This window comes from Propithecus coquereli, unplaced genomic scaffold, assembly GCF_000956105.1.
Source record: "Propithecus coquereli isolate 6110/MARCELLA unplaced genomic scaffold, Pcoq_1.0 Scaffold710, whole genome shotgun sequence".
NCBI classification, from domain to species: domain Eukaryota; kingdom Metazoa; phylum Chordata; class Mammalia; order Primates; family Indriidae; genus Propithecus; species Propithecus coquereli.
In genome coordinates, this window is record NW_012153175.1 from 1,179,641 (window position 1) to 1,202,140 (window position 22,500).

Below are 22,500 nucleotides of genomic sequence, written 5' to 3' on the forward strand. Positions count from 1 at the left end.
GGCCATCCTGTCGCCCCGGCACCCCCTGCAAAGGCTGTCCTAACGCGCCAGCCTAGATCTACCTTGAGCACTGACGGGCCGTCAACAAAAGGGAGAGAGACATCACCCTCAACACAATCGAGAGCACATGCTATCTAACGTTCTCCTTTTCTCTAGAAAAGAAAATTCAAGTGCATCTGTGTTGTCGAGCCTCTCGGAGACTTTTCGGGGGGAGGAGGGAGGTCTGAACATACAAGCAGAGAACAGAACGCCGTGTGGAGAACACCCGGGCAATGGATTTGCACACTTCAAACCAGCGGAAAATCTCCTCACAGAGGTAAACTGAAAAATGAACTCTGAAAGTTCAACCTCCTTCCCAAGGTTGGAGGTGGCCCTACTACGGCCGGGGACAAAAGGAAGGCCCTCTTCCTGTGCTCGGGGCTCGGCCACGCTCCTGCGGATGCACGTTCTAGCCAACCGATCCGCTTTTTCCGGCATCCGCCCCCCTCCCGGAAGGTAGAAGGAAGGACACCCACTGCCACGTGTCTGCCCTATTCAGGGCACTGCACACAGTAGGTGCTCAGAGGTGCTGAGTGACACCTGCCCGGTTTCCTGAAGATACCTGGCCAACGCGGAGGGTATTGCATTTTTTATTTTGAGAAGCCAAAGCAAATGGAACATTTCTCATATTTCCATGCAAAAACACGTTCTTGAATGTTCACAGAAGTATTTTTCATGATATCCAAATGTCCGCCCACGGATGAATGAACAAACAAAATGTGGTACATCCATGCAGGGAATATTACTCGGCCGTACGAAGGAGGGACGTTCTGATGCAGGCGGGCATGGACGCACCATGGAAACGGCTCATGCTGAGGGAAGGCAGACACACAGGACCACGTATCGTGTGAGTCTGTGCATATGAAGTGTCCCAGGACGGGCAAATCCAGGGTTAGAAACTAGATCTGTGGCTGCCAGGGCCTGGGGGGAGGGGAGGGCAGGGGAGGTGACGGCAAACGGGCACAACCTGGGTGATGAAAACGTTTTTGAACAACCTTGTGAATACGCTAAAAACCACTTAAGTGTACACTATGGGTGAATTTTACACATGAATCATTGAAAAAAAGGAAACATTTTTACTATTTCTGATCTGAATCAGAATACGATGCTGAGGGAAACACCCGTCAGGGCCAGAGCGTCGCTTAGCGATAAAGGTGCTCCCAGCCGTGTGCGAGCGCGGAGCCCACACTGGAGTGGAAGTGGCGGAGCCCAGCGGGCTGGGGCAGCCGGGGGAGGGACTCCCTTCTGGGTTTCCCAACACGACTACCCTTTACCCTCCACGGAGGCATCGTTAACTCCTGGTTTTTCAGGTTGTGTAACGAAGAAAAGGAACGTTCTAAGGCACAGCCCTGAAGACCTCACCAAGATTAACGTAAATGCTGGAATCCCCACAGCGCAGTCCTTGACGCAGCGCACCGAATGATGTCTCCAGTAAAACAGTTTCCACGCGGGGGCCCGCACATCCCAGGCTGTGTCCTCACCTGACGCCCTGCCTGGCAGCCAGCCCACTGCCCAGCCCCGCTCCCTCTAACTGCCCGGCCTGCTCCCAGCCCTCGGCCCCCGCAGAACCTCCAGGGTGCAGCCTCCACCCCTCCCCAGGGGCTCTCGCTCCTGTGAAATCCCACGTCGCCTCAGCTGTTCCTCTTCTCATCGGACTTAGCACCTTTTTCATTACAATTATTTTATTAACTTGGTTTCTATCTCTGCTTTCGTTCCCATAAGAGTTGGAGTCAGCGGGACTGCAAATGTGGCTTCCGCATCAGACGTTTGCCAGGCGTGGCCCCAATGAAGACACAGTCGCTTGCCCTGGCAAGGAACCCACTGTCGAGTGGGCGAGGGTCATCACCCGCCCCTCACACCCCCACCCTGCGCACCTGCAAGACCCAATGGCTGCTCTGCCTCTCTGAATCACCCACAGTGCCCAGCCAGTGCCTGCCCAGGCGGGCAGATTCCCAACCAACAGACAGTAACCTTCGATCCCATGTCACACCCTTAAGATGAGACACTCCTCTCATTTCGAAGATCAGTCCAATAAGTTGGTATTTTCCCAGCACACAAAAAAGGAGTAGCATGGACGGCTGTGGAATTTGGGGAGTAAGGAAGAGAGGCTGGCAACCCACTGGCAGGCGTGGGGTTCAGCACGCATTGGGTGTCCACCAGCCCGTGCCACAGCAAAGACCACACGGGCCCCGTCCTTGGGTTTGTAACTACAGAACGTCAGTGCGTGAGCTTCCTGCAGGCAGGGAGCCGTGCCAGGCTGCAGCCCCGATACCCCGTGTGGCATCTGGCAGTGACACGTTTATCTCCCTTTCAGGGCATTAAAACTAAGCTAACTTTTGACACGATCGCCATTTTAACGCATGGCACATGTGCAGTCTCCAGTTTGGGATACGCCACAGCCTGATGCCAAGTATGTTGTAGAGCGATCTCTACGTCACCTCGTCATGAGGGAGCCACAGCCCTTGGCTTGGGTGACTGAAAGCACGGTGCCGAGGGACCTAAGGATTACGTGGGATGTTTCTGTACTGGGAACGTGTCCGCTAGGAAAAACACCAAGCTGGCCTTGCAAACTAGGCCCAGAAGCAACTGCCGTCGCTCGAGCACCTGACCGACCCCAGCCTGGGTGCACAGGTTCACGAGGGCAGCAAGGACGTGGTACCACAGGCCACGGCCCCCACTGATCTCAGGGCTGAGACAAGAAGGGCCGGAGGGGACAGTCCCATCAAGGGCCTTCTCCTCGGAAGACAAAAGGAGGTGAAAAGATGGAGACGGAGTCTGGAAAAATCTCCCCCAAACGGCCCCCAGGTTCTGACTTTCGGCCTCCCCAGTGGCCCTCGGATGCCTGCAATGGCCGCGACCCGAGGCGGCTCCGGGGCTCGCCACGGTAGGCCACGAGGTTTCCGGGTGGAAGACGTGGGAGGGGTGTCTCAGAAGGCGAGGGCGAGGGTGGGGTCTGGAAGGGAGCAGATGGCCCACACCACACTGCACCTTGAGGAAACCGTCCCCAGAAGATTTATACCAGTGCTTACCAAGATGCGCAGCGGCCCACCGTCTCAACGGGAGCGTCTGTATTTAAAATTTCACGCACCCTGCGATGAGTCTTCCAGAGCACACGCACCCTCCGCGTGCACGCGAGTCCCTCGCGAAGCCATGCTATTCCGCCCACTCATCAAGGGCATTTGAAAACTTCTGTTCTGATTTTTAGTGTAGCGAACAGTCCACATCCCGAGCGGCCTCCCCTTTTGTTGTGGTTGTTTTATTTAAAAACCATTCTAAGAGAACCTAGATCTTACTCATTTTGCATTTTCTACAACAAATAAAAAAGGCCCAGCTGATTCAAATGACAGTGTTGTGGGAGCACTTTTTCTCAGGCTACGCTTCTGCAACTCAAGCCCCAGCCTGTACAGCACGTTTGTACGTGAAGGTCTCAAGACCTTCTAGAAACAATGGCTTCTCATGAAGCCACGAGTGGCCTCAGCTCCAGTGGCATCACCAACCCAGCTGGCCAGGCACACGCTGGGGAGAAACGCGCTCTCCTCCGGTTTCCAACCGCGGGGCCGGCAGTGTGGCCGGACGTCCACCAAATGGATCGGGTGGGAGGCGGGTGTAGCCAGCGACTCGCGAGTCAGAAGGAGAAGCAGCAGCATCTGGTTCTCATTCCTGTTCCTCTAGGACCACAGAGCATCTGTTCATCGCCCCCTGACGCCGAAAGAACCACACGCTTCCGTTCGGGGTTCTCTACCAGGACGACATCCCCACGCTTCCCACGGCCTCCGCAGTTTAACGCGGGAGTTCTCGCCAGAGTGACGTGTGCAATTCAAACGTCACACCTGACCCGCCCTGCTTTATTCTGCACTTCAGTTGATCACCTGCCTTTTGCTGTGGCTTAGGAATCATTTGCTCCGTGGACACGAGTCATCTGTGTGAGCAGCACCGGCCTGGGAGACAGGTAGCTCTCTTGCTCACTTCCCACCCCCACCATCTCCTGGACCCTTCCCCAAGTGCTGTCCAGAAGTGCATCCTTCCCAGCCAAAACTCAAAGATCCCAAGTGTGACCCTTTTCTACCCACGACTCTCCTCCCTGTGGCCCCCAAAGCGCCACCGCAGGGTGGCTGAGGAAGCAGGACCAGCGCACCTGCCCGTGCCAGGCTCCGGGGGAAGCGGACCAGGGCTGGCTCTGCCGTCCACATCCCCACAATTACTAAGTGAAACCCGATGACCCTTTTGTCCTTTGGGGAAGATGAATGGCCGTCTCCTCTCTGCTACATTTTGTCAGGTTTGGTGCTGAAGAGTCAATACCTTCACCTTGACGTGGAAACTTTGTGATTTATCAGTTCCTTTCTCCTGGGTGCGCGTGGCCCCGACAAGTGCGGCCAATCGGGGTGCAGGGAGCAGACTTGGTCACAGCCACTTGGAAAGCAACCAAAGCCCCCTCTGATGACAGACAAATGTGTCTTGTTAGCAACAGCCCAAAAGCGCTTGACTTGTACTAATAACAAAAAGGCCATGCTGGTCACCGTGGGTCTAAAGACGGAGCACCCTGTCACCAGCCTGGTTGGGAAATTAGCAAATAATGTTCTTTTCCTTGATAAATGGGTGACAGCTCCCTCTCACCAATCATTTTTAACATTTTGATGCATGCCTACGATCCCACTGGAGGAGCAGAAAAGTTTACTAGCCCTCAATTTTCAGATGATGAATGGAACTCTCTAAATGTGCGATTCTGTATGAGGTATAGTTCATTTTAAGCAATTCTAGTAAATGGGTGTCACTGATTAGGACAAATAGTCTACTTGTGCAATAGCACAAACGGTGTGTCTCATTCTCCTGGCCTCCTCCGAGACAGGAAAGAGAGGGGACAGCAATGACCCTGGGAGCCCTCACGGCCCCGCTCCTTAAAGGGACGCGTTATCGAATCTCACTGCAGCGCCCACTTAGCATGCTGGCAGGTTAACTGATCGCTGCTGGTTTAATGCTGTGCCGAGACAGTGGGGAGGACACCAGGTGGCAACCCCTGCTCCCTTCCCTTGCAGCTCTGCCTAAGGGGCCCTGGGGACCCCTGAAAATGACCCCAACGATGGCAGTTGGTCCCCACTCCCAGGTGAAGGGGACTGAGGCAGGGATGCACAGCACTTCGGCCAATGCAAAAAAAACCCACCCTTTGCCGTCCACATTTAAACAAACGACCAAAGCAAAGGTGGCGCCAGGTTGGGAGGAGAAGTGCGTTGTCAGAGTCACGCACGGCCTGGGAGATTACCCCCGTTCTGGGCAGGTCTAGAGCCAGCCTGAGCCGAAAATGCAGACTGAGCTATTCTCCCGTGTAATTAACCTGATACAGAAGCAAAGGTGTCTACTCTCTGGGGGCTCCCTGGGAAGGACGGTGGGACACGGAATTCCTCTGACACCGTCGACAAACTCAACTATGGAGTTTGAACCAGTGCAGCCAGGGTGGCACAGGAGTGCCCGCCGCAGACAGCAACGGACGGGCAGTAGCCGCGAGCCACTGGGTCTCACCAGCTGGGCCAGGTGACAGTCACCTAGTGAACTGGGCTGAAGTTTCCCCAAACTCTAGGACCTGTGATGAAAGTATGTGTTTCTCACGATGCCCACGTCTGTGGGTAAAATTTTATAACTGAAATAATCAAGTGGCTTACCCTTAAGGAAAGCATTAGCATTTAGCATAGTAAAAACAGTACGATTCGTGGGTGGCAATTAGGAATCATTTGCTCTGTGGACACGAGGCATTTGTGTGCGAAGCACCGGCCTGCGAGACAGGTAGCTGGCGCTGGCCGTGGACGGCGGGCAGCACCGACTCCACGGTGTCAACAGAACCGCATCTGAACCTGCACACAAGGTCTTCAGGATACTTCAGAAACGTGTGCGCTTTCACTGGGTGAAGTCGAGTGGGGTTCGGCGGTGGGAAACCCCCACCCCGGCGGAGCCAGGACAGCCTCGCAGAGCAGAGCGGCACCCCCTCGACACGTCACCAGTTTTAAGGCACCATCTGACTTTTTTAAAAAATAAAAACACAAATGCTATATCAGAAAGAACACAAACTGTTAGCAATTACTAGTTGAGTAATGATTTCACAAGGCTGAGACTGAATGCACGTCTTTGTGCAGAAAATCATAGTTTTTATGTTCCCGTCTAGTGAGCGCATCGCAGACCTGGGAGCCGTCCAGGTGCTGGGCTGCAAGAGCGCAGTGCCCACTCTGGATGCGTCTGCTCTCAACCGCCAGTATCTGGTTCAGTAACTGGGTTCAGTCTGTCGCAGATGACATGTTGACTCCCAGTAATTTGTAATAATTTCTTTAATTGAGCAAAAGAAATCTCTAGAACACGGGGACGGTCCGTCAAACACTGGGTGCACGAGGTCGACAGCCAGGGCCCCCAGCCGCGTCCCTGGCACCCCGTGAACTCTGATGCGAGTCAAGCCACCTCCAACTCCTCAGTTCTTCCAATAGGAAACCGTCCCGCCAAAGGGACACTGTAAGGAGACGGTGACACATGCCGGGGCCACGATGTTCACACTCGAAAACGCGTCTGTAAAAGTAGTTTTCTCGATAACACAATTTCAATTAGAAGCATACAAATTCCAATCTGCCTTAATCAAATAGCATCGTAATGCTTATATTCTAATTAAAAAATAATTTCCTCTACTACTCTTAACAATCTGATGTGTTTCCACCGTTGGAATTACGAACGTGAAACGCCGCGATCTGCCTACACCGTTTCTCAGGTAGGATATTCGGGACTATTTTAATTATTATTAAACGAGAAAATGGTACACTACTAGACAAATATTAAAACAAGCATTGCACTCAGTTATTAATTTGCACTATTCACTTTTAAATGCAGCAAATATCTCATTAATTTAATTTTAGGTGCCCACCAGTTTATATTGCATTTTACAGTCTAGAAGGCAATTTACTATTAACTGGCAATTACATACAGAGTGATTGTTAATTCTGTTCCTAAGTGCTAGCCGCTTGAAAATTGTTCTCTCTCTCTAATTTTTGACCTTCTTACAACAGGGGTGAGGCACTTGGGGAATACAAAGAACCAGTATGGAAGTGCTGGACATGTCATTTGTGACTCATTCTTTTAATTCACCGTGCTAATCAACTGAACTGCCACAGCCTCCCAAGGTAATTGTGTCTTTATAGGAGTTGAGAGCAGCAGGCATAGGGCCTGGATGGATGGATGGACGGATGGATGGGGCCTGCCTGCCAGCCCCTCCCGGGTGGGGCAGGGCGAGGGCCACTCTGGGTTGACTAATAGGGTCTGGTTCTGGACAATCTGGTGTTTCTCAGATCACTGTAAACAGATCATTTAGGCCTTTCACAAAGTCCCTCCCAGCCTCTGGAGGGTGGCAGGCGGCCCCCTCCTCTGAGCACAGGTTCATTATCCTGCAGCCTGGCGGCCCCAAGCCTGCCTCACGCAGGGAAGGTTAAATGTGAGGGTGTCCCACAGCCCCCAGGGCGGGGGACACTGATGGGAACCAGACGCCCCAGGGACGGCGCCCACCTCCCGACATCCAGAGGGGCTGGCTCAGCTTTCAGCAGGGAGCGCAGTTCCCGGTGATTACCTCATTGTCCCCATCAATTTCGGGGCAATGCAAATCAGACAGAAGCTTCCAGGTCAGACAGGTTATGACCCCACCTTTCCTCTGCTCCCAGAGAGTGTAGAGCCGCATCCCCTTACATCACCTTTGAAATGTATATTCCCGATAATGACGGGTGTGGGGCAGGCAATACATTAGCCACCAGCTCAGAAAGTTGAGCTCCCTGAAGAGCCCCACTGCAAACCCAGTCCTGGGGGACATGTGGACAGAAGAAACCCCACACACAGCCCTGGGCGGCAGGCCCTGCACTTGTGCCTGCGAAGCCCAGGCTGCCTTTGGGAGGACACCATGTCCACTGCAGATGGGGGAGGTGGGTGTCTGGGCAGGCCAGGTGGTGGCTGGAACTAACTCAGGGAGACGCTGCTTCCTTGGGGGAAGGAGAGGGGACACCCAGACATCTGAAGAGGAAACCTCTGGCCAAGGAAGTCATCCTACCTGGGCAGACGGCCAGGGGCTGCAGAGAGAGCCGACCCCACTGGCCGCAGAGTAATGAAGGCAAGGCCTGGGAGAGCTGGGAACCGGGGGACGCTGCCACTGCAGGGCTCTGCCATGTGACAACTGCCAGCCAGTGGCAGGCAGCCCCTCCCACCCTGCACACCACGCTGTCCACGCACACTCAGCCCAGGGCCTGTCTCTGCAGCACCGGGCACAGCATCCTCAGCGCACAGCAGGCAAGGCAGGGAAGGGAGCTGCCATGTTTCTTCTAAAAAAAAACAAAGTCTCCCTCGAACAACAGCCATGCAGACTTCCCCACCGAAAAGCCTGTGTGCAAAGATCTGAACTGACGGAAGCATCCACTGAAGGCATCCGCCAGAGTTCAACTGGGATGGTTGGACAGTCCGATGCGAGAACAAGTGATTTATTCATCCGTTTCTGTGCAGAAGCGGGCAGTCTTGCCACGTGCAGACACCGCACGCACCACGTGAACACTTTGGTGCCACAAACCAGGACCACGTGGGCAGACATGAGCCCACACAGGAGCCCATCCCGGACACGTACCCGCTGCAGCACAGGTGCCAGCGCGTGGCTCGTGAGCAGATGACAAACGTCCCCACCTCCCAAGAGCTCAGGACTCTCCCAGCATTCCTGCGGACCCCGACGAAGTTCAACGTCACTGACTTTCTACTGGAAGTCCCGTTTACCGAGTACCCGCCACGGTTCAGACACTGCACACTGGGTCTCACCAACACCCTCCGGGGAGCACCGAGGGGAAGTGGGACTCCGAGGAGAGAGGAAGCATGTGCCCAGATCCCACAGCCAACACCCCGCGGAGTAGAGTGGGGTCTGTCTGCAAACCCTGGGTCTTTGAACAGGGCCTGCCGCCCCTGCAGCCTGAAGTTTACAGGCCAGAGACTCAGGGACGTGTGATTCCCACGGTTAACACGAGGGGCGTGTTGAAATGCGCACAGGTGTGCCTGCAGCTAACACACGAACATGGCCCACAGCAAGGGCGCTGGAGAGGACCCCGTGCCCACGGCGGGATTCCGACTTCTCGCCTCTCCCAGGGACCTGGCACCCACGGTGGCTGGACTTTGCGGCACAGCAAAAGCGCTTACTTGCTGAAGTATATAAGTGCTTAAAAGACACCCCAATCGCTACGACCCCTCGTGACTTGTCTTTATTTTTTAATACACTGGGAGCCGCAAAAACTGAGGGAGCTGCCCTCTCTCAATCTCCGGTCTTACGAGGGGGCCAAGAACTTTCAGGCCCCAGAAGTGGCCGTGAAGCCCCGTCAGCATCTTGCTACGCCCACTTCCCCCGCGGTCTTTTGGCAGTTCCGGGCCCCTGCTTCTTTGTGTGCTGATCCCATGGGTTTGAAAGCAGCCCCTGGCGTGGGGCAGGCACCATCCCTCCCACCCTGGCCACATGCAGGGGTGCTGAGCAGTCGGGCCGACACCCCGGGACAGCAGTCAGGCCCTCTCTGAGGACCCATACAGGTGCACCCCTGAGGTGACATGGGCCTGCTGGTCAGCGGGCTGTGGGAGGACCGACATCGTGGCTTTCCTACTCATGCAGTCCTTCCAAAAAAGGGAAGAGGTTGAATGACTTCTGATACCTCTTTGAACCTCAAAGCGGAAGAGACCCCGACACCCTCCGTGTCACCCATTTGCCAGACGGAGGAGAGGAGGACTGCATCGCAATGATCACCCTTCAGGAGGTGACATGCCCCCAGTCCGGGCTCCCACCATGGACCTTGGGCCACCCAGGACCCCAGGTTTCGGTCACCCACTCACTGGCACACAGGTCGAGCCACAAATATTTAACAAGTACCTGTCCCTTCCACCTTCACTGGGTGTCAGCAGGTGCTGTCCATCCTTAAAAACACTTCTCAATGACCCTAGCACCCTGGGAGGCCAAGGAGGGAGGATCGCTTGGTCAGGAGTTAGAGACCAGCCTGAGCAAGAGTGAGACCCCTGTCTCTACCAAATCCTGTGCAGAGATCCCTGTCTCTGCACACATCAGCCTTCCTGCCGGCAGGACTTTGCCCTGCACCCTCGAAGAACACAGGTCCCCTTTAAGGAGACGTGTCACGTAGGGTTCAAGACCCGAGGTTGGAGCAAGGCAGAGTGGGCTTACATTGCATTTACTGGGTGCATGGCCTGGGCTGGTGGCTTCATCACCTTGCTGAGCCTCAGCCCATGCAACTGAGCAGCAGCAGCGTCACAGGGCAATGGCCCGGCGCCAGGCACACAGGCAACTGTGCCAATGAAAGCCGGGGTTACCGTGGTTACTGACAACCCCACCCCCACCACTCTGTGTCACAGGTGAGAAGGCTTAGGCCCACAGCTGGGGGTGGGGGATACCCAAGGCCACACGGCTGTGGGGGCTCCATCTGTCCACGGTATCGTGCACCATCTCAGACGAAGATGTGGAAACCACACACCTGCCAGATCTCAGCCTGTGGGCCAAGGGGTCCTTGCCCATCCTCCCCACAGAACCCTGCACCTGTCCACACAGCCGTAAGCTGCCCTCACGAGCATCTCCTATTGGGCACGAGGCATCCCCCGCTTTCCCGTGGAAGTTGGAAAGGTGGACTCACCTGTGTAGACAAAGCGGCCAGGAGCACCTTTGCAGAACTGCTTGGACTTGTAGGAGAGGGTGACTTCGACAACTCCAGGAATGTGCCGCGGCGGCGTCTGGACTCGGATGGCGTGGGGTGTTATCAGCTACAAAAACCACACAGTGAACAGGCGTTCAGTGGCGCTGGCCATGAGAGGCGGACACTTGCCAGTTGGACATAATTACCAAAATGAGCACAAATTGGACCATCGTCTCGGAATGCTCCCTTCTAGCTGTCACCCAGAGACTCGGGACCTACAGTGCTCCTTAAGACAAATATCTGCAAACGATCCTGGGTTTTAGTTTGCAGGAAAGGCCACAGGGCATCATTCATATGAAAATTGCCACCATATGTTTCCTCAAACCTGCGTCTAGTAATTCTGGCACTAATTGTTCCAGTGTACGGGGGACCTCCGACCGCAGGTTTTAAACCCAAGGGTTATGGGATGGGGGCATCCTATACCCACCACGGGAGAAACCCCTGACGCGGGCGAACTGTCCGTTAAAAGGGGGTTCTGCCAGGGGGTGCCCCGTGTCAACACCCTATCGGCAGCTCGTGCAAACGGCCGCAGCGCCGGGCGGGCCGACGTCGCAGGCTTACCTCGCTCCACACCAACATCGTGCCGAACACCACCTGGAGCCCGTCGAAGAAGTTGTCTCCGATTATGATCACGGTGGCGCCCCCCGTGGTCCAGCCTTCACTGGGACTGATGGCCTTGATGCAGGGAGTGGCTGCTCGCACAAGACAGAGAACGCGACTTAGAGCGCAGCCCGCCGCCACGCTGGGCCATCGGCCACCGGCCGCCGCGGGAGGAGAGGCGTGCCGCCGCCGCTCCTCCAGGCGGTGCGCAAAGGGCAATCGTAGATCAGCATGTTGATGTGTTTAAAGCAAACTATTAAATGTTTTATAAAGCAAAGGCCGAGCTGCGGAATACTAGTGAGCGAGAAAAAAAAATGGCTTGAAATAGCAAATTATGTGTCAGGGCAAATATGACTATTACAAATGATTAAGCATCACATGCATGTGGCGTGTCGATTTATCTGCCTTGCTGTACAGATCTAAGCAGAGTCAATCAAAAGGTTGTTGAAGGAGATGGAAGAGCAAACGCCTTGCATTTCGATTCCTCATAAGCAGCTAATTGGGTTGGGTTTTTTCATCCGCGAACTTTGCCTTTTGGTTCAAAACTTCATTTTCCTCTGTCACTCCACAATTACTACTTTTCACTTTTCATCAGGAAGAAAAAAATCAAAAGCACTATATTAATACTTTTGTCAAAGGTACACATTTTACATCTAATATTGTTTGTCGACAGGAATCCCCGAGCCACTGGCCTGACCTCCCTTTGTCTCAGGAGCCCTCACATTTGCATGAGTTATTACAATGGCGCTGCACCCGCCAGGCGGCCCTGCTGGGGGCACGCAGACGGCAGAAGGACGGTGGGGGAGGGGCCCAGAGGCCACAGCCCGGGGAGCCGGGCAGGCGGGAGGCCCAGCACGGGCTCTCGGAAGCCCTGGGCAGGGAGGCCAGGCCGGGGCTGGAGGCTGCAGGCCTCGCGGAGGCCCGCTTTGTTCTGGGCTTTGATCAGCTCTTCCTTTACACGGTGTTCGTGGACCTTTGTAACCGCCTTTGATGGCCTGTTGTACGCGGGCTCCCCTGCAAAGGAGGTGCCCCTGCGACGCCCGCTTCCCGCCACGGGAAAGGCTCTGGCCTCTCTCACCTGCAGGCGCCCCTGCCTGGGCGGGCCGCTGTCCTCGGGACCCGCAGGCCTACTCCACCTTTGGGGCAAACTACAAAGAACAGGCCGTGTGGGCCCGGGGGACGGATGACTGTGCCCCGGGACGTGCCAGGTCTCCCTGCTGACGTCTGGACACAATCACCCCCCTCGCCAGGCCTCAGTCCTCCGAGAGAGGAGGGATCCCCCACACCAAGCCCTGGGACACTGGGGTGCCATCCCTCCTTCCTCCTGGCTTCGCTGGGGTGGGGGGTGGGCTGTGAAGGTAAGCCGCAGCTCCAGGAACCCGACCCCAGGCCCAAGGGGCACCCGCGTCAGTTTGGTGCTCTTCCATCGCTCATAACCACCTTAGGGGATATTTGTCCAAAAAGGTAGTAACTAAGCTTGATAAACAAGAAGTGGCTTAACCACGCCACCCCAGCTCCTGGCTCCGCTCCCTCATGGCGCTACGGCTGCGTACGAGAGCCCTCCGAAAGACATCGTGGGGCCTTATTAGGTTGTTCATCTTATTTGAGCCCCTGTGTAGCTCGGCTTCAGATAAATCATCTTTTTAGACTCTGGGTCAGATCTGGTCACGCGTCTTCATAAGCAGGAGTTTTCCGGAAGCCTGCGTGCCGTGGTTTCCCTGACGGGTCAGAGGCAGCACTTCGCAGACACTGTCTAGTTAATCACCATTAGCTATTGTTGTTTAGCACACCGCCGACATGCCACCTTCCTTTGTTTGCTTTAATGTCGGACTAGCGGGGGTTATATTTGCTCATTCCACGCGCATCTCCCTCCGCAGCAGAGGCACAAAGCACACACTGGGAACCTGCCCTTAACTAGCGCTGTTGACTTCATGCTAATAAGTTCATACAAATTTTCATTTCTGAGGCTTCCGAATGACATTTGCTTTTCTTAATTGCATGGAGAGCATTTGAAAAGGATCAGCTCTCTAAAGACTGACAAGTCTCCTCCGAGGGGGTGACCTTCATCAGCACAGCCAATTATGGCAAATAATTCACAAAAAAAAAAAAAAATTACAGTAAACAAATTTACTTTGGAGGTGAGAAAAGAAAAAAAGATTCCAGGATCTCCTGCGTGCACAAGAGATTGCTCTCTGGCAGCTGCGGCCCAGTGGAAAGCCACATCACCTCGGAATGTGCGGTGCTGCTCAGCGGAAAGAAAGCCCGGGCCTGCCTCGGCCTCCTGGCCACCGATAGCCATCTTCCTTCTGCCTGCATTTGCATGCATTTCAATGCACATATAGAGAGGGAACATGTGTTCAGTGGGAACCATAGCAAAATGAATTACACAGACAGCGTTAGAGATCTAATGATATACGGTGCACAATACACTCAAGCAGATGACAGGAGCTGGCCCGGCAGCTGAAGATGGCAGAAGATGAACAGAAACACGGTGGGGTGACGGAGCCCCCCGTCTCTCTCCCGGGCCAGGCTGCATTGTGGGGAGCACCCCGGAAGGCAGATCCTGGTCTGCGAGCTCTCGGCGTGGCCCAGGGCCGCCAGGGTCCACGAGAAGGAAGCGTGGTGTCTCCCCCGCGCATCTGGCATGCCCCAGTATGACCTGCTTTTAACTCTGAGGATGCTCTCAGCCTACTTGGGAGAAGAGGCGCTTGCTAAGAACACCCTCTGTGACGCCGATGACCCTGCCAGCTTTCTCCTCCGGTCCGTGCAGATGGGCTCATCTTGGGGCCAGGAGCCCAGGGGCTGGGGGTGACTCCACTTAGAAACCAGTGCTATTGACCAAAATAGTCGGTTTTTCCTTCCTTTCTTTGGGGGTCTCTCCACCATGCCCAGTGTTCTATCAGTAAACAGCCTCCTGGTCCTGGCTCCTGCTAATCAGCAAGCTCTCCCGAGTAATATCACAGCATTGTCACCTTCCTCGGCATCCACAATACTGAGGCACTCAAACAGGCCTAATCTTGCCTCATGAAGACTTCTTTGTTCTGCCTGCTAAAATGTCTTGTAATTGTGCTTGGGATGTCCAGATGGCTGGCTGATACTCCAGCTGATAGGATTATACCTTTACCTCTCCTAGGGCCATCTGTTCGCTTTAACTCGCTAAAGCCCCGCAGCCTGGATTCGGTTGTCCTTATTGCATAAACCTAACCGCATTACGGCACTTGGCATGCAAATCGCCTCTGTGCTGCAGGCCGGGTGCTGGGCAGGGCTCGAGTGAGGTTTAAACAGGGCTGGAGTCGTTTAGGAGGGGACAAGTGACAAGGAAAAAAAATTAAAGCCCGAGTTCTACTGTGCTGTGCTGGAAGGCAGAATGGTTGTTTTCCCTCACTCGTGTTCAAGACTGTAAATAATCTGCCTTGCTTTTTGTGAGCTCAAAGGACGCCGTGGCAGACATCCACAGCAGCAGCAGGGGGAATTCGTTTACTTGGAAACCATCGGCGAGTGTGTACACACTGCTGGTGAATATTAGATGATTGGATAATGAGGTGTTAGCTGGTCGAGGCTGCACGGAAGCACGGATCTGTGGTTTTGGGGGGCACTTTCTCCTTAAAGGAGGAGGGGCCAATTCCAGGCCAGCCTCCCACCCCTGCGATGTGTACTGACCTCACCGGGCGGAAGGAGGTGAGTGGGCCTCTGGAGCGACACCGCCAGACCCAAACAGAACTTCCTCAGTGTCCACTCTCTCAGGAAGTGACAGAGGCATGACCGAGAGCTCTGTTGTTCTTCTTCTAGGGCACTTGATAACTGGGCATTAATTACAGAAAAATAACATAACCCTACTCTCCACGATGAGTGCCTTTTTCTGGAAAGCCTGTTCGTGCTGGTCCTCAGAGGCACCTACTTGCATTTTAAAATGAGTCGTCCCTTTCTAGGGCGGGACAAGCTATTTCCATCTCCTGCAAGAAAGTGACTGGTTTAAATGTTGATAAAATACTGAGAAACAAACATAAAAAAATCCTGAGCAAGACAGCTTCTGCAAATAGCCTTTGATGAGTTGGGTTTTATCTCCAAGGTACCCACTAGTGGCCTTTATTTTTCTAAATGCTGCATTTTCTGCTTACAGTCAAATGCTTTTTCATGCTACTTACAAAAATAAATACTTGTACTTTGCTCAGATCATAATAGCTCATTAGAAGAGGCTGATTTTGGACCCAGACTACAACCTAACACCAGAGGGCTGAGGAGGCCTCCTTGAACCTATCGCGTTGCACGCTCGCTCTCTGGGGACGCGGGGAACCGAGGGCCGGGGATTCAACCTTCTTAATTGTGAACCTCATTAGTGATGGTTGCTAAGCAAAACACACACCTACCTTCAGCGCAGAGGAAGGAGATAAACAATACGTCACAGACTCTAATGACTCTGGTGCTCAGGGCGACCTTTAATTATTATATTTTTGTTCTCTTATACCTTAGTCATTAATGTAGAAAAACAAATTAGTTTATTTTTGTGGACCACAGCAGATCCATAAATTGTCTTCCCGTTTTTATATCTGAATCATATTTCATTCTGAAAACCTGCACATGCTCCATTCACTTCCCTGTGTCCGTGTCCGCCTGCCTCATGCGTGACTCTTGAATGCGGGGCCCCAGGATAGGAGATTTGTCTTAAAACCACGTAGTTTTATGGGCTCTTTGCTCTAAAGGATTTAATCGTGCTGTTTTGTTCGCAATTCACTTTTTAAAAAAACACTCACGTGTCTTTCTCAACAATTCACATTGGTCAGAATCTCACGGTCATTATGAAACAGTTAATGGAGGAGATGATCTTATTTTAAAGGGGGTGTGTTTAGTTGTGGGTCCTGCACCTACGCCGGAAGCAGGCTGTACTGAGGGGCTGGGTATGAGGCCCACTGTGTCTGCACCTTTCTAAATTCCAACTCCATGTCCAAGAACACAGCCCCCTGTCATCCACTCTTACGGACACTCTTCTCTTTGAACAAGCAAACCGAGAAGTCGATCGATTGGAAGCATTTGGTTTTTAAAGAAACATTTTATGCTGACTTTTTACCTCACCCACCCACCCACCCACTCACCGACCCCACCCCACTCTCAAGCACACACACACACGTACACACATGCACGCACCACACACACACGCGCGCGCACTCCAACCAGGGACAGGAAGTGGTCCTGGCAGCCCCTTCTAAGCTGGCTGGACCAGGACGTGACCACCCACTGAAACATACAAGGCATCTGGGGATGGGCTACTGCGTGGGAGCTTCCGACAAGCCAACGTAAAACCGATGAATTAAAATTGCGAGAAAAGCTGTAAGTGAAAGAAAGCTCAGAAACAAACAAACCAGTTGCATGAAGGCCGTGGCAGGTGAGGTGTGCACCGAGCAGAGATAAGGGAGAGGAGGAGGAGAGTGCGCGAGGCCCGTCTCCCTCCCCGCCGTGGGGACGCGCCCTCATCCTGCCTGGGCTCCGGAGGGCTGCCCAAGGCAGGCCTGGTGTGAGCAACTCCACAGGAATCAACATAAAGGATGGTGCAAAGAAAAAGAAGCATCGCAAATAAAAAAAAAGACATGTAACATGTGCCTACCATTTTCCAGATAAGAAGGGGCCGTACCTTCTGACGGGTCTAGGCGGCGGGCCCGCCTCCCGTGTTTGGAATTGTTGTGCACAAACATGTTGTCTGACACGGCCAGCACGTGGCCGTCCACGTTGACCGTTGTCGATACAACAACCTGCGAAGATGAAGTGGATTTGAAAATGGAGTTGGCGGAGGAAAAGCCCAGCCACCCGCGAGGCAAAGCGAAAGCCGTCGCGAACGCTGCGAAACTTCACTTGTTCCTGGAAATGCTCCACTGTGATTTGCATTCACAGCTTTTTTGGCTAATGGGGGTGGGTGGGTTGTTTTGTTTTGTTTTGACTCAAGATTGCTTCCCTTCAAAACCTGCTCCACTAATTACAGTTTAATCTCCTATTATGCTAACAAGTGAATTCAATTCAGAGAAATATTCTTCTAGCCATTAGCTTCAGAAACACCCCTCTAGCCACTCATTTTAAAGCCGCTGCTTTGATTGATCTGTTCACATATTGATTAGATAGTTTATCTAATTAAAATTAGTTCACTTGAGACCATCCTTCCTTGAAGAGCTGGGAGCATTCCGAGTTGCCCAAAAAAGGCTTCATAAATCAGGAACATTCCTGCTACCCACATTTAACCAGTAAGTGATCCCTGGGTCAATTTTACAATTACGCTGGATGTCTGGTAATGAACTTTTTTGCATCTGAAAAGACCAAGTTGAGTATGAATAGCGGAAATGTTTCTCAAGTTCACTGCAGAGGGTGGCAAGCATCCTGCTATGCCAGCAATGCCCTTTCTGTTGGAGTGAAAGGCGCCCACGCATGGGTCCAGGCTCGGAGGATGGCCAGGGAGAGAGGACAGATCAGGCCTCCTTCCTTGAACGGTCAGCGGCCTCCTGGTAGAGGCAAAAAGGATCATGCCACACAGAGCTGCCTTCCCAGGTGAGCTGTAACAAGCATCCCGGAAAAGGTCCCCTTGTGGACCCAGGAAGCAGGAAATGACAACCTGGCCTTGGGATCTAACAGAGGTGGGCCACGTGGTGCGTTAATTCCAGACTAGCTGGCGTGGCAAAGCTCCGAGCCCACGTTTAACCTGGGTCTTGCACCGGGATTCCCAGGACGTGAGCCAGGACTGGCGTGAAGGAAGCGTGGCTCCGTGCCACGGTTAGATCTGGGCGGACTGGGCCAGGTCTTTGGGTCAGCACCAGCCCAGAGAACCATGCCCTACAGAGAACTGGACCGCAGGGGAGCGGGCAGAGCCAGAAGGGTTCCCCAGCAAGATCCGGACAAGCTGAACACCACGCCACGTACAATGAACTATTGGAAGCCAAGGCCACAGAGGGCCTTGGTGAACGCTAGCGTGTCCGTGTTGTTCATCAGAGGTAAGGAATGAGCCCACCCACCAACGGGGGAGGTGAAGGATGGGGGACACTGCAGGAAGGGGAGCTCTTCATGCTTTCTGTGAAATTTTTCGGTAAACCTAAAACTGTTCTAAGAAAAATAAAGCCTATTAATGAAATAAATTAACTAATAAAAGATGAATAGAAGTGATTAAAAATAAACAAACAGTATTTTAAGGAGTTTTTAAAAAGCCAAAACTACATCCTTACATGTGAATACATGTGGGCGACTGATTATTTTTTTTAAATCCCAAGCCCCACGAGAAGATTAAGAAGCAGGGGTGGGACACGTTGCATCCTCCCCCACAAAGCTCCCTATCGGGGCAGCTTCCCTGACAATTCTCTTCCCCTTGGGCACTGCCAAGAACGTTGATGTTCCGACAACATCAGGCCACACTAAACCTTGAAATGCTGTCAGTGCAGCCGCAGTGACCCCAGGTCTGGTTTCAGGAATCTCAGCATCTTCTGACTACGCCCACTGGCATTGCCCTTTGGATCCCTGGCGGGAGGTGGCTCTGCTGCCACTTTGGTGCCACTAGAGCGCTGGCAGCCTGTGCATGGAGATCAGGGGCTGCTCCTGTTCATCAAGGTGCCCTCCTGGTGGTCTGGCCCCACCCTGGGCATGGAGGGAACAGGTCATCTGAGTGTGGTGCAAAGATACGTGACTGATACCAAGGCACAGAAATGATGACCCTTTTTAAGTTCCTAAACCATGATATGTTTAAAAAAAAAAACCACGAAAAGATAGAAATAAACATTAAAATTTTAAAAAAGACAGTCTTTGCTCTGTCGTCTATATATAGGTCAGCCGCCAAGGGAGAAGAGTCGCGTTGAGCTGAGAAAGCAGAGAAGCTGCGTTCCGTTCCTGGCCAGGCCAGGCCCGCGGTGCACCTGCAAAAAGGTGCCGAGGCTGTGAAACCAGCTGAGAATGTCGTGTAAGCCCTGACGTGCTCTTAAGTCCAGTTAAACCTTCTGAGAGGCAGGAGATTAGCTGAAGAGACCAGAGGAAGTCCTTCTAGTAACTACGGGCTCCTCAGTCGACCAGGAGATCACTTGTGACGGATGCTGCATCAGGACAAAGGACGTGGCCCCTCGGCCCAGGGCGACCTCCACTCTGCTTAGACGGATCAATATCACCAGTGCCCCGTGAAGCCTTGTGCGTGAGAAATGGAAGCAGGCCCAACCGTGTGCAGGAAGCGCCATCCCCAGCCACCGCTCACCGCTGCGGGCCGGCCTGCCCTCTCTGCCCGGCTGCCTGGGCCCGCAGACAGATGTCTGTCAAGGGTTTTGCCAAAGGACCAAAGCGGAGGTTAAATTTCTAAAAAACATTTTGAGCAACTTGATGGAAAAATCGTCTAAATTCCAAGTAGGAATCATTTGGTCCTTGGATCATTCATCCAGTCTAGCAGTGGTGCTATTGGCCACCAAACCCTTCCCTGGTTGGGAGGTACCAGCAGCAGTTTTGTGTCCCAGGCCAGAATATTTTTACAATTAAAACCAGAAAAGTTATCCATCAGGTGTGCAGACTGCTTTTGACCCTGAAGTCTCCTCCTAATCGTTGACAAAGCCAAGGAAACTATGACCCGTTATCATAATCTGTCCCTGCACCCAACCAGCTCGCTCCCTCTCGCCTTCAGACGAAACCCTGAGGCAAACCAGCGCCAGGACTTAGCCCGGATCCAGAACAGACTAGCAACTGGGCATGGAATTAAGGAAATAAGAACACGTTAGACCTCAGGGGAAGGAAAGTGGGGGTAGGAAAATGTTTTGGAATTTGCAGAGGCCTGTGTCAAGCAGGTGCAGACCCTTCATGAGCAGAGCCCAAGATCTCGAGTTTGCCCAAAAGGCTGCATTAGGGCTCGTCCCACAGAAGCTCACCAGCCCATCTAGCCTCAGATCTTCGGCCTGGGCCACACGTGCAAAGCTGACCTCGGTCTATCGTGGGCCATGGCTAGGCTTGGTGAATCTGGCATACCCAGAGATACCAGATCGTCTCAAAAGCATTTTATTGATGTATTTTAACAAATGAACCGATTCCAGTTTGCTCCCAGACCCTTAAAGAAGTAAGGATTACCTCCTGAGCAACTGCAAAACCAGAAAGTTTCACATGAAAAGTCAGGACGGTCTGTGCGTCTTTGCGAAATTGATACCTGAAATCGCCGCATATCTCGAGGGTTGCCTGCATTCTTCAAACAGTTCTGATTGCACTTGAGGAAAAACTTTAGAAAGAATCTATAAAAATACAAAGAAAGGGATATTTGTTAGGGTCATCAGACAAAAGACACAAACTCTTCAAAAGACACTCTAGCAGGGGAACAGTAGAGACAGCCCACAACTCCTGCCATCTGCCCGTAGGGTCCACGTGGAGAAGAGACTGAGCGTGGGGGGCAGGCAGGGCCCTGGGACTCTGGCCACAGGTGAGGCAGTGACTTGCATCCGTCTTGATGTTACAGACCTCCACACCTTATGACAACAGCAACTGCGACTCCCAGCTTGGCCATGGCTTGCCTGGATCTTTGCACAGCCCACTAACCACTGGGGGAAATACCCACCCCGGACAAGGCTGCCAGCTCCAGCCAGTAAAATGCAGGGTGCCTTGTTAAATCTGGGTTTCGGATAAACAACAAATAATTTTCCAATACAGGTACATCCCAAAGCCTATCTACACTAAAAAATAGTCGTTTGCCCAAAATTGAAACTTTGCTGGTCGTGCTGTATTTTTCACCTGGCAACCCCAACTCCAGAAGACACCACTGCCCAAACATGGATTTTAAAAGTTGCAATAGGTACATCTCTTAAGAGAGGACTGGGGGTGGAGAGAGTATTGTTTCAAGAGCTGCAATGGTTTCTGTGAAAGGTCTCTGTGTGGTTTTGGGGGAATAATCAATGATTCTTGACAAGGCAGTGAAACCTTTACTCGGGCAGAGAGCAGAGGGCAGCAGGGTCGGGCGGCGAGGCCAGATGTGCGCGCCGTTTCCACTTCCTGCCAAGCCCTGCCCTTGCGTTGCGCGGCACAGGGATTCGGGGGTCCTGACAGTGTGTTGAGAGGCTGTGACAGAAACGTCATCGCGCTGTCCTTCCCATCCCTGCGTGCTCCGCTGTCTGCTCCCTCCAGGTATCTAAGCATCCTGTGCAGCAAGGTCATAAACAAAACCCCCAGACTCTCATCCGTCCTACTTGGCGATTACGCATCGTTTAGGAAGTTCCGCCCGCTTTCCTTAAATTCAATCTCATGTTCCAGGTTCCTCATCGGCAATCCTGATCACGGAAAATAAAAAGACGCGTCTCTAACTGCATTCCCAACATCTCCTGGATGGCTTTTTACCACGGCAGAAGAAAATCCAATTGATGGGGAAAAGAATGTGGCCCCTTAATTAAGTTTTCTTAACGTACCACACGGCCTCACTATTTTAGGCCAGAATTTGCATCTTTTATTAACTCACCTCACCTACACACTCAGCTCGCAGCGTCTCTTAACACCATCTGCCACTGGCGTACAGTGAGTCACTCGATATTCCACCCACCAATTTTTCCTAACAACCGCCGTGCAATTAAACGCCATGCGTTCTGCAGCGAGGTAAATTAGGCGCACCTGCGGCCACGCCGTGTCGGAACTGCATCAGAAAGGGCCTAACAAGGTGAGGGCGCCACAAACTTATCGTCCTGTCAGGCAATTAGGTTTTCACTTCGGGGACAGCCACACCGTGCAATTATACCACACATCACCGCCCGGCTAATCTTTGGAGCAGGCGCGGCCGGGGAGGCAGCGCGTCTATAGATGTACCTGCGCGGAGCCGGCCACGGGAGCTTTGTTTGTGATACGAACGATTTTTTCCTCCTCTAGAGGAGGCTTCTTTAAATTCCTTGATGTCTTTTTAGCCAGTTCATCCTTCTACTTCCGAGAGAGCAGAGCGGGTTCTGAAGACACCCTAAATAGCTTCTGCCCTTGCACTGCCATGATGAGCTGATTTTGGCATTCCTGGGCCTTAACTATCGTCAACTACAGAAATCAGCAGGACAAAGTTGGGTGCTGGGCCCCAGAAACATGCTGAGCATACGTGTGGTCGACTCTGGAGAAAGTGCAGGTACATACATGCACACACACATGCCACGCACATGTACACGCACTCCCTATTTTGGATATGGCAATG

The 22,500-nt window shown here is 52.9% G+C and overlaps 1 protein-coding gene across 1 annotated transcript in view; it reads right to left on the reverse strand.

Annotated features, from left to right (window-relative positions):
• The window catches only part of LOC105824109 (transcription factor COE3), a 40,423-nt gene extending 19,841 nt beyond the window's left edge, over positions 1-20,582 (reverse strand). The window contains exons 1-4 of the mRNA XM_012661474.1: positions 20,500-20,582; positions 16,990-17,107; positions 11,325-11,455; positions 10,704-10,830 (exon numbers count right to left, since the gene is read on the reverse strand). Coding sequence (XP_012516928.1) covers positions 10,704-10,830; positions 11,325-11,455; positions 16,990-17,107; positions 20,500-20,514 — 391 coding nt within the window. The 5' untranslated portion in view covers positions 20,515-20,582. The remainder of the gene's footprint in view (positions 1-10,703; positions 10,831-11,324; positions 11,456-16,989; positions 17,108-20,499) is intronic.
• Between the last annotated feature and the right edge of the window lie 1,918 nt (positions 20,583-22,500).